The sequence below is a fragment of the Emydura macquarii genome, unplaced genomic scaffold, assembly GCF_026122565.2.
Source record: "Emydura macquarii macquarii isolate MOO-44397 ecotype Brisbane River unplaced genomic scaffold, CSIRO-AGI_Emac_v2 contig_1483, whole genome shotgun sequence".
Lineage (NCBI taxonomy): Eukaryota > Metazoa > Chordata > Testudines > Chelidae > Emydura > Emydura macquarii.
Genome location: NW_027131620.1, coordinates 6,081,634 through 6,094,450, shown reverse-complemented (window position 1 = coordinate 6,094,450; position 12,817 = coordinate 6,081,634). Strand labels below are relative to the sequence as shown.

Below are 12,817 nucleotides of genomic sequence, written 5' to 3'. Positions count from 1 at the left end.
AGCTGTCAGGCTGGAGGGAGGTTAGTAGTGAAGTTCCTCAGGGACTGGTCTTGGAACCAATCTTATTTAACATTTTCATTCATGACTTTGGCACAAAAAGTGGGAGTGTGCTAAAAAAGTTTGTGGATGACACAAAGTTGGGAGGTGTTGCCAATACAGAGAAGGATCGCAATATCATATAAGAAGATCTGGAGGAACTTGAAAACTGGAGTAATAGAAATGGGATGAAAGTGAATAGTGCAAAGTGCAAGGTCTACTGAGGGACAAACAATCAGAATTTTTGCTATCAGATGGGCATGTATCAGTTGGAAGCGATAGAGGAGGAGGAAGACCTGGGTGTATTAGTCAATCACAGGATGACTGAGCTGCCAATGGGATGCTGCTGTGAAAAAGGCTAATGCAATCCTAGGATACGTCAGGTGAGGTCTTTCCAGAAGAGATCAGGAAGTGTTATTACCATTATACTGGGTGAAATCTCATCTGGAATATTATGTGCAATTCTGGTCTTCCATGTTTAAGAAAGATGAATTCAAACTGGAACAGGTGCAGAGAAGGGCTACTAGGATGATCAGAGGAATAAAGGACCTACCTTACGAGAGAAGACTCAAGGAGCTTGGCTTGTTTAGCCTAACAAAATGAGGGCTATGGAGAGTTGGCATAGCTCTCTATAGATACCTCAAAGGGATAAACACCAGGGAGGGAGAGTAATTATTTAAGTTAAGGGCCAATGTTGGCAAGAACAAACGGATATAAATTGGCCATCTATAAATTGAGACTTGACATTAAACAAAGATTTCTAACCCTCAGAGGAGTGAAATTCTGTGACAGCCTTCCAAGGGAAGCAGAAGGGGCAAAAAACCTAACTTGTTTTAAGACTGAGATTTGTGAGTTTATGGAGGGGATGGTATGATGAGATGGTCCACATGCCATTGTAGGCAATCCGTGACCCCTATTAGCAAATATCTCCAATCGCTGGAGATGGGACACCAGAGAGGGAGGGCTCTAAGCTACTACAGAGAATTCTTTCCCAAGTGTCTGGCTGCTGGGTCTTGCCCACGTACTCGGGGTCTAAAGGATCACCGTATTTGGTGTTGGGAAAGAATTTTCCCCCAGATCACATTGGGATAGACCCTGGGGATTCTTCATCTGCAGCATGGGGCCCAAATCACTTGCTGGGTTGAATGAGAGTAAATAGTGGATTTTCTGTAACTAGAAGTCTTTAAATCATGAGTTGAGCATTTCAGTAACTCAGCCAGAGGTTATGGGCCTACTACAGGAGTGGATGGGTGAGGTTCTGAGGCCTGCAGTGTATGGGAGACCAGACTAGATGATCAAGATGGTCCCTTCTGGCCTTAAAGTCTATGAGTCTATGAGAAGAGTGGAGCAGATTATTTGCTAAATTTAGTGATAGATGGCCAGAATTAACATTTGCAGGGGCCAATGGCCCGATTTGCAGACAGCTGTGCAATTATACACATGTATTGCCATTGCTCACATAAAAGATGAAAATAGCACATGCAGCTACATCCTATTAGCTATATAGTCTTGCAACTATCCAATTTTTTGCATATACAAATCAGATACATAATAGAGCATACATTTTGCACATGCAATTGTGCACCTAACCTTTCTGAAAATCTAATCCCAGATTCCTTGAGGAGAAGATGGCAGGATATGTGTTCAGAGAAGAATCTAACCATTTTACATCCTCTGTTCTCTGGAAAGAGTTCTGTTTCCTGCAGTGAATAGGAAAGGAGGGGAGCAGAGGAAACTTCTACAATGCTAAAATGCAGCTAAACTAAGAGATTATTAAAATTTCATAAATTCCAAGCACAAGAAACAGTTATTTACGGTAGAGCAGTCCACCGAAACAAATTGTATATTCTGCCATGGTAACAACTGGATTTTACATTTCATCATGAAACTATACTTCTAGGCATGCATTGGAGCAAACTGTTATTTCTTGTTTGCTTTACTGTACGAAAAGCACTCAAAGCAGCAAGCAGTTATGTAACAATAACATTTGCTTTGAGCAAAAGGGATAGACAACTTTGTCAGTGGTTAACACAGGCTGATGTGTTCCATTTGCGTTTTACTATTTTTTAAAAGCCATGATTCATTTTAAGAAAATGCCGAAATTACAGCTCTCGTAGGAATGGCGAGCTATCAATATTGCTGGTTAATTAATTGCTTACAGGGGTTTGACATAAGATCATTAATAAATATGCCTGTGTCTGAACAAGAGAAATCTTTTTCTTTTGAATTAATATCTCCTAGCTATGGACCAAAGATGTACTTATAATGATTAGAATGAGCCACCAAGTCTTAACACAGTGTTTAAGGTTTGTGTCTTGGGATTGGTTAAAGATATTGCAATTGCAGGTCTATTTATCCTTCATCTGTGCTCAGGCAGAAGAGCATAAGGACTGATTTTCAAGGATGCCCCGCACCTGTAACTTCCATTAAGATCAGTAGAGCGATGGAGCACTCTACACCTCTGCAAACGAGTCCCATACTACATCTACACTACAAGCCAGGGGTCGGATTCCTCTGCTCAAGTACACGTCCACGTGCTAGCTCGATGCCAGCTCGCAGGAGTATAAATAGCCGTGGAGCTGCAGTAGCGCTGGTCGTGGCAGCAGAGGCACAGTTGAGTGGTGTGAGTACACGCCCTTCTGAAATGGGTGGGTATGTACTTGGCATGGCTAAGCCAGGCCTCTGCTGCCACTACCCATGTTACCACAGCTACATCGCTATTTATACTCGCTCTCACTGAGCTACTGCAAGTATGTGTAAACGGGCAAGGGAATCACACCCCAGCTACTAATGTAACATAGCCATATATGCCTATAAATTCTACCTCCTCCCACATTAGTACTCCAAGGATTTTAGACCAGCTGTTGGATCCTTTCTACTGAAAATGCTGTCTCATCAGATTATTGTCCTGCTCCACAAGAATCTCTCCACTCCCTCAGAACACATCCCCCAGCCATCCCACCCCCTCTTATAGCCTGGCTTGCACTCTGGTGGCATCCTCCCAGCAGGATGGTTTCATGATGGTTAATTCAGATTATCTTTATATTCAGTTTATTGTGGGAATGATCGAATGGTGGTTGGCTAAATACCTCCATCCATTGCCCTGTAGTGGCCTGAAACAAGCTCCAAAGAGGAACCCAGTCTGAGATGAACCAGGGTCCTTTTCCATCTAATGTTTACAAAAGCAAATTAAAAACAAGGCAAAAAGTCTCACTTCATATTAAGTTACTGTTTATAAATGGTTAATCAATGACTGAGAGATGTTATAAGCAAGTTATAGACATGAGTAGGATTTGTTAAAGATAGTTATAAGTACAGCAGTAGAAGGTGTTATAGATGGTTACGGATAGTTATAAGCAACCTGCTCGACTCTATGGCGATCAACAACCATTGATTATCTGTTTGTTAAAACATCTATTAATCATTTATTAACCTTTTTAGTAAGGGAATCTTAATATAAAGCAGTATTCGTGATTTTTAGAGACCAAGGTTTTTCCGAAAGATACTTGTTTGTGGGTACCTCCCTTGAGACAGGCCCTTTACAATGCCTCATGGTGGGTACCTAAAAATTAAGGCACCCAAAGTTGCTAGTCACTTTTGACAATTGTGGCCTTAGTGAATAGGAACCAGTGAAGATTTTCTGTGTGTTTGAGTCAGAAATCGCATGCATTTCTACAGGGATAAACCACAGTAAGGAAACTGTTAAAGTGTGTTAAGAGGACTGAATAGACCAAGCTAACATTTGTTGATCTTTAAGAACATTTAGAAAGGAACTGCTTGAAAGGACACCAACTTCCCTTGGCCAGAACAAAGGGCACCAGCACTGCGGGCTCCTAGAATTTCACATTTTCTTTATAATTATTGACACCATAAGTAACTAAATGACAAGCTCTTTCAGTCTGGAAAATGTGCACTTTCCCAAACAAGTGCACCTCTGGCTACTTTGAGCCGCTGCCATATCCCAGCAATTTATAGCCACTAAATCAGAGACACTGATGTGGGTTCGGCAATACATAGTGGTTTTCTATGGAGGTCTGTGTGGCTTAACCCTTAAAAATCCTTTGCACAGAGCAAAACCCTACAATAGGGATTCATGTTATCCTGCTGACAATCTTAGAATGATGCACAACCTCCCACACCACTAAAAATAATTGTCCTGACTTCAAAAAGCCTGGCATATACACATGACAACTCTCATAAGCAATTAGAGAAGGTAGTTGCAGTGTCTTATACACAATTCTTCAGTCTGTAGACATTCCTGTGCCTTCTACCACTGAAGTGTTTGCATATCACACTAAAACCACCCTTTTGTTATCAAGCTGATGAGTTCCTGGCCATAGTCTGGTTCCGACATACCTATGAGCACTGGAAGTTTTGCAGTTGACTAAAAAGGGGACAGGATGAACCCATATATGGGTTATGGCTAGAGATGGTTGAAAAACGGATAAACAATTTCACTAAGAAGATTGGTGCGGTAATATCTTTTGATGGAGCAACTTCTGTTGCTGGAAGTGACAAGCTGTCGAGCTGCACAGAGCTCTTCTTCAGGTCTGTGCAAATGGAAAGTTTGTCTCTTCCACCAGCAGAAGTTGCTCCATCAAAAGATACCTCTCCCACCTTTCTTTCATATCCTGGGACCCACACGGTTTCAGCTGTAAACTAAAGAGTTTGACATTTCAGAAGTGTGTTGTTAGACAAAGCAAATCTTGGTGGGATATTAAATCACATGCTTCAGTGTTTAAACCAGTTTCTAAGTAGTAGGGTATTAGGCTGAGAGCTTTGTGTATGTGTGTGGGGGGCGGAGGGGAGGTGATTATCCCATGTATATCTACTGTTAGGCTTGTTTGTTTGTTTTTAACATTCCTCTGAAGTATCTGCTGCTGACCACTGTTGGACTAGATGGTCCACAGGTGTTATCCAGTATGGCAATCCCTTTGTTTCTAAGGAGGCCAGCAGCTGAAAATTTGGTTTCCATTTTCTCCAGCCATGCAATTGTAAGTTGTTCATACTCTCCTCACCCCACTCAGATTTTCTCTCTCTTCTTGTTCTGTTCCATCAGGTTCCTTAATAGCTTCTATCACTACTTCTACATGTTGACAAATGTCCTCTTTTATGTCAGTTCTGCCATCAATCCCATCCTCTATAACCTCGTGTCTGCAAACTTCCGTCAGATCTTCCTCTCTACGCTCATGTTCCTGTGCTTGCCATGGAAGAAGAAGAAAAAAAGATCCACTTTCACCAGGAAGTCCAACAGCATCTCCAGCAACCATACGTTTTCCAGCCAAGTCACTAGGGAAACTATATACTGAGACCTGAGTGAAGCCAAAGGAGAGTATGTATTTCAACATGGATTTAGGACTTGAGAGAGACCTCTGGGACCTTAATGCATGGTCTCTATAGTCACCATCACACGAATGTTTTTAGCAGAGTGATTTTTGTTGGAACAAATAGGCTTTGTTCTACCAGTAACTTTGGGGTTATTTTAAAGCATCAGCCTTGCCTCTTGTGAATGTTTACGCATTGTGTAACTTCAGTGTGGCATAGATTCAGATGCAGTGTTATCTGGGAAGCCATAACTCTTCTTCAGCCTATAAATGTCAAGTTTAGGCAACTCATCTTGTGCTTCAATCTTTTCTGAATGCAGAGACGCCATGCTAAAGTCTAAGAGCTCAACATCATTTCTCTTGGTGGTACTGAGTTAAGATTTTAAAGAGGAGCAAGGCAGTTTTGAGTGAAAAGCAATAGTTTTTGGATGGTGGGAGTAGTAGTCTGTTAGGTGTTAAAAGAAACAGGAACAGAAATAACAGAATCAGTCGGGAATGTAGCACTCAGGGAGCAAGGTGGTTATTTATAGAACTCATTCTGAATGCTGAATAGAACAGCCAATTTAAATTAAATTTAAAAAATAATAATGCCTTATCTAGATTCGGATGGCACCTAGGGTCACCGTGGAGAACACCATTCAGTGCTCTTAGGAGGCAAGGATCATCTTTTCATGAGGTGTGTGTATAGTGCCTACCACAGTGGGGCCTCGATTCCCGTTGGGTCTTTTCAGCACTGTCATAACACAAATGAACAATGCTAAATAATGATAACGATAATGTCTAGAATGCTTAAATTGAGGCAAATCTAGTTGTTCAAAACAATTGAGAGGGCAATCTTACCTTTGCTTCATAGCCAAATCCCATTTTCACCACTGGAAAAAAGTTGATCCATATCAAGGGATGAGCAAATTTCTGGATCATGACGAGTGAGGGTTGCTAATGGATGAAGGAGAGGCATAGAACAATCTGCATGAATTTTGCGGTGCACAGATCGGTGATTGCTTTGCCATTTTGATTCCAGTTTTTCTCAATTTGCAGGGTTTTTATTAGAGAGTCTGGGGATCTCCCAAAGGGCAAACTCAAGTCCTAGGTACAAGGATCACAAAAGACTGTAGAGCAGTTTTCTTATTCTGCGACCTAATGATCTGTATTTCCTGTCATTTTTTTAACTGGGATGCTTACCAATCTCTAGCCACAGACAACACGACGGAAGGATTAACAGAAAACAAGATGATTCAAATTCAGGGCTCCTAGTTCCAAAAACCAGGTACCTCTTGACAAACTAGAGGGGTAGTAGGGAGAACTGTTGGGTCTGAATAGCCAGGGTAATAGCATGGTTTGCCTCTTAAGGGTTGGAGCTAGCCAACCCTGACTACAGAGTGAGTCACGCCTGGGAGAGACCAGGGTGATTGCCCTATAAAGAGCAGTGAGAGGGTGCAATGAAGTAGGAAGAAGAATGGGAGTGTAGGAAACGGTAGAGAGTAAAAGGACCCTGCAAGGAAGACTTTGACACTAAGAGGAGAGGCAGTAATCAGGAGGCTTCTGGTCAAGGCCCTGACTGAGAGAAAGGTTTGGGCCTGGAAGCCAAAATCAGAGTGCTGAGGAAGGCTGAGGTTCAGTCAGATAAAGCCTGGGAGTACAGGGCTTAGCTCCTACTAGAGACCCGTCCTGGGAGCAGGATTTGGGGGCCTGAAAGCCAAAGATCCAGCTGGGCAAAGTCTGACTCCACCCTGACACTGGGCAAAACCTGACTGACTTCCTAGCTTCCTAGGAAGAAGGGCTAGGGACTCCCTACCTAAAGGGGGAGAGAGTGACTGAATTGATGTTGGGGCCTGGAGGTCCAGTATGTAAAGGCTCAATAAATGAGACCCCCGTAGGGGAACGTTGTAATTACCAGCTGACTGAGAGTTATGAGGGGCCCTGAATAGGGGAGAAGTTGGTAGCAGGGCACCACAGAGTGGCATCTGGCCACAGGAGGGGGTTGGCCCTCTTACCGTCAGTCATGTTCCAATAGAGGGTGCAGTACATCCAAGCCATTATATGGCATAAACTCTCTTTGTTAAACGAGTACTTAATACAAAAATTCAGCCCAGCCACGAGGGGCTAATCTGTTTTGAACTGTGGCTGCAGTCAGATAAAAAGTGGGACTTGGATCAGACCTAACCCTGGGTTTGGATCTGCAAACCTTTTCTCTGAATGGGCTGTGGTTTAGGGTTTGAATTAATGCTCCCATTGCAACCGGCCAAGCCCCTAATGCAACAAAATACACCAAAACCACAGGCCCCACCTAATAATAAGCTAAGGGAGCATCTCTGCTATTACACTGGTGAGCTGCGTGAAACTGGGAACGGGCACCAGGAGTTGTGCAGTTGGCGCCAAGGTCTTGCAGTCAGCCGCTTCGTATTCTCCTCTGTACCCAGGCACAAGTTAACACTATACTGCCTGTGCCCACCTGCACATAGTTAAATTCACTTGAATTGCCAGGCGTTGATCTCATGGTACCCTGTCTCCTGGGCGAATGGTTGTATCAGAAACTTGAGCAGCAGTCCAATAATTCAGTCAGACAAAAAGTTAAATCTAAGGAAAATCTAGGAAACCCAGAACAATTCACTGACGTTGTGATCTTCGGGAAGTGGTGTTCAGATTAATTGTGGTAATTTGGATGGGCTACTGAAAGGCAGTAAATTGAAGAGTCGTTTTTAAAAAGGTGCGAGTCACATCAAATCATGGGGAAAAGGAAGATTGTCTAGTATTCCAAGCCAAGGTTAATTCTTGAACTAGTCCAGGGTCACCTAGGAACTCTTATTTCTTGGCACTAACAGTTGTTGCTATGCTGGCACACTATGGCCACTCAAAATCTCCCGTGGCAGTGAGGACAGAACTTCTGTCTTTCTGCTTCAACAGCACAATCCCCTAACCTTTGAACTAAAATAGCATCTCCAGTAGCTCATAGCAGTGTAGGGGCTGTGACACACAACTGAATAGCTCTGACTCTACTGAGTCAATGGCAGTTACACACGTAAATACACAAGCCAGCTAATTGCAATATTAATCGTTAAATGAAAGAGGCTTACCATTTTAACTTTACCGAGCAAAAAGGTTTCCTGAAGCTTTAGTCTCCTTTTCCAAGTATAGCTTCACACCTTTTCTTTTACTCCCATGGTAAGCCCAGAAGCAGTGCAAGAATTACTTTTGAATGAGCAAATTGTTTAGATTTAAATTAAATTTAAAGATTTAAATTGTTTAAAGATTTAAATTGTTTAGATTGTTTAGAGTTAAATTGTTTAGATACAGTGGACTTCTATCTAGTTAGAAACAGAACTTATTAAATTTACCTAGAAACACCAAAAAGTAGGATGGTCTCACTTTACATGAAGGTTTCATTTGTAAACCGTTTATGAATAATCAATAGATGTTATAAGCATGTTACAGACATGAGTAGTATGGGTTAACATCAGTCGAAGGTGTTATAGATGGCCATAAGCCAAAGTAAGAAGCAACCTATTGCCCTGTTGGACTCTGAAACAATATTTAACAATAGATCAATCATTTATTGAAATATCCATTCATCGCCCATTAACATTTCATTAACTATTTATAAATGTAACCTTAATATAAAGTGTGACCATTACAGGTAAGGGAAATTTTTATGAAAGTTTAAAAAAGGTATTGGGAGAGTTTAAGAAATTTTCTATGATAGTGCTTTATATTTTTTAAATGATCTACAAAAATGAGGGTGAGTTTTTCAGAAGCAGCTAAGGAAGATCAGGGCCAATTCAAAAAAAGAAAATAAAAGCAAATCCCCATTAGCCAATAGAAATATAGGGAAGCTGAGTGCTGAACTTCCTTAGATGTTCAGCTAGCTTCCTTTTGAAAATCTTACCCTGAATAATTAATTTTCATAGCATTTCTGTGATAAATAGAGCTTCAAAGTTAAATTATTTTTTACAAGTCACACAGTAATGGACGCCTATCTGTTTCATCTCAGAAATGAACTAAATTTTCAGCCTAAGTGGGCCTACAACATTATTGTAATTGCAAATAATTCTGGCTGCATGAACAATTTAAATCATTTATGCTGCCAAATCAGGTAATTCAGTGTCTAAATGACCTAAATTGCGCCAGGAATAACTGACAGTAAGATAATATTTGCTCCCATAAAAGAGGCTTAGTTAAATCCAGGCTGAAAATCAGGACCAAAAATCTTAGAAGTTGCAGGTCTGGATCCCAGCAGGATCCCTGTTTAGCTGTCTGTTTTGTTTCTTGGACTAGAATTGTATTCCTGTAACTGATTAGTCTTTTCACCTAGAATGCTTAGAAAAAAATTAACACGGACAAAAATAATTCTGAAATTTCAGCAGTCAGCACAGAACATGGAAATTCAGCTACCAAGGAACTCCCATTGATGTTAACAGGCAGTGTTAGTACACAGAAAGTCATCAACCTGTCGGTGGGCCTTACCCTCAGGGATAGGTAGAAATGATATAGTAGCAGGATGTGTCGCAGCCGTGCTTCCAGCTGATTAAGAGCTCTGCAGAAATAACTTGAACTGAGGCAAGTAATGTGCACACTGGCTGTGGACATATTCCCTGCAGAATCTCACCAAACCACCACATACAATACCCAGCCGGCAGATCTAAAACCTGCCCTCCCTATGACATTGTTTGAGTAGAGGGAAGATGAGTCACAACCTCCTATACTGAACTCTAGGTCTAGTGGACAAGAGTCCATTTTTTTGATCCCACATGTGCCCTCAGGATTGTTTTAACCACACCTCTCAAAGGTTAGGTTAAATCCTAAAAAGCTGCATCGATTCAGGGTGGGATTTCAAAAGCACCTAGGGATGTTAGGAGAATAAATCCAATTGACTTTCAGTGGGATTTATCATCCTAACTCAGGTGCATTTGAAACCACCCAGCCCCAAATCATTCTTGAGATGTTAAATTTCATTAATATTCCTGGTAAATACCGTCCTGCTGAAATGTACTTGATTATCCATTCTTCAATTGGTAGGGAGAATAAAATCATTGCATGAAAATCAGTCTTGTCTGACGTGCTTGTCCTCGATTTTCCCTAGTGAGTTACAGCAGAGGCACTGAGAATATTGGATTGTTACAGAACCATAGAGTTAAGGCCAGACAGGACTCCAGATCATCTTGTCTGACCTCCTGAATATTACAGGCTACCAACAACACCCAATACTTGCACACTAAAGGCAACAACTGAAATTAGACCTAGTATTACAGCCCACAGGAGACTAGACTATTATGTGCCACAGGCAGAGAACAGGAGGGACCAAGGTGCACCTGTGTCCGAGATCCCCTCAATGACATATACCCAGTGAGATATACCCAGATAATCCTTGTAATTCTGAGAAACTGATAGGTTTATCTTTGCTTTGGAGCTAAAATGGGAAAAAGCTGGACTGAAAACAAAGACATTGGGATAAGCCTTTGTGGGCTCTTAGAAGGGATGGCCCTTGAGGAGATTTTGTGAATTTGCCCAAAGGTTTTTCTCATTCACAAACCGTTGGTCCTGCATTCTAAAACAGAGACAGGCCTAATCAAAAGCCGTGATCTTTCTTCAGCGGGCCAAATCTGAACGCCTGGAAACAGTGGGAGGTTCCAGCTCAGAATGTGATTTCAGACCCTAAAGTTCTGGCATATTCAGACCCAGGGTTTGGACTCTGTTGAAAGTCATGGGAGTGCGCAGCCAGTTTCAAGCCCTCAATTTAAAGCAAGTACACACAATTTTTCTAGCTAAAGAGAAGCCTGTGCTGTGAATTACAGATATAAGAACACTGTTTGGCACAAGAAAATGATACAGACTGCATGGTACATACAAATGATCTTTATTGGCATTTTTCTCTTTCTCTTTCTGCTCCTTTTTAACCACAGTCTCTGCTAACCTAAGAAGGTTTGGGGATGAACTGAACTCTAAAACTGATCAAGTTGGGGTGGGTTTGAAATTAATTCACTCACCCTTAATATTTTTGTTTCATATTATTTTTAATACTTGTTTACTTCTAAATTATATATAGGGACAGAGGAGAGAGAGAGCATCTGTGAGATGCTGGATTAATCTATCTGAATTTCCTACAAGCAATGTGCAATGCTCATTTCCAATCAAGCCTTAGAACCCACAGATATGAAATGCTAGCATGGATTCAAAGAGACTCGAGTCTAATGAGACTTTGCCAGGCAACCTCTTTATATGTAATTTTAAGATTTAATTTATCTTTGCAGTGTTCTTGAAAGTGCCATCATTTTGTCAGTGTGTGAAATCAGATTTCCCGTGTCATTATGCTAGTCAGAAATATCCCCCAGACAGGATTTTCTCACCAAAGGTCTAGCACTCATCAGTGTTTTAATGCTCTGCTAATCTTGTCTTTTTGTAAAGTGCATGAGATTTCGCTTCAGTGACTTCCCCCTTTAAAAACTGAACTAAACAGAAGGATCATCTGGGAGGGGTTAGCAGGACACATTGTAAATAGGAAAATAACAGGATCTTTTCATTTATAGTGTCAAATGTATAACAAAACACAAAAGAAAGGTGTGTTACTGCTACAGACAATTTGTTTTACAGATTTAAACTGAAGGTCCTTTAGCCTATCTCATTCCCATAGCATACGCCTTCCATGAAGAGGAGGCATATGCGCACAGCATGACAGCGCAGAGTTTGTGTGTGCAATAATTTGAGTATTATTCTGATATTTTGCCAATTATGGAATTGTATGGTAATTCTGTTAGGGGGGAAAAGGGTATTTAAATGTATTTCCCATTCTGAAACTACAGCTAAACAAGTTCATCTGTTTTACTCTGGATTTTTTTTTTAGCAGCAAAATAGCAAATCCAAAAATTTCATTATGATGACCTGGCTTTGCGCTCAAGAATCCCTTAAGCTGTGCAACTTGACTTGTTGTACTTGTGGTGAAAATTAAAGTACACATTTTTTTGAAATACAGAATTTTTACGTGCTTTGTTTTATGTGGCCTGTTGTGTGTCAAAAATAATGAATGTTAAGAGTGCATCAGAGTCTAATTTGTAATAGTTACTCTGGAAAAGAAAGGGAGTGGGATGTGAAATCCCCCCGTGTAGCAATCTAAAGTGTTATTTAAATGTACTATGCCATTATTTATACTGTATTTTATGACCAAACTGTAATCAAAAGGCTACTTTCTGATATTAACCTTTGTATTGTATGGTGATTTTTTGGTTTTTTCATTCAGTGACCTTAAGAAATAAAGAGAATTTAAAAGAATTTAAGATTTTGGAGGATCATGTGTAAGTGGAAGATCTGGGTTAATGGCAAAGCTTACTTACTAGCATTAGAGGCCCATTCAACTCTGGTCTAGGCATATGAAATTCACCTGGCTTTTAACTCAGTGCTGCAGCTCAGCCTAACATCAGTCCTAGACAAAACAATGGAATTGCTGATACGGGACTCTATTCATAAAG

At 40.9% G+C, this 12,817-nt stretch overlaps 1 protein-coding gene across 1 annotated transcript in view; it reads left to right on the top strand.

Moving 5' to 3' along the window:
* NTSR1 (neurotensin receptor 1) overlaps positions 1-5,345 on the top strand; it is an 83,729-nt gene extending 78,384 nt beyond the window's left edge. The window contains exon 4 of the mRNA XM_067554615.1: positions 5,096-5,345. Within this exon, the coding sequence (XP_067410716.1) occupies positions 5,096-5,345 (250 nt within the window). The remainder of the gene's footprint in view (positions 1-5,095) is intronic.
* Positions 5,346-12,817: the final 7,472 nt, after the last annotated feature.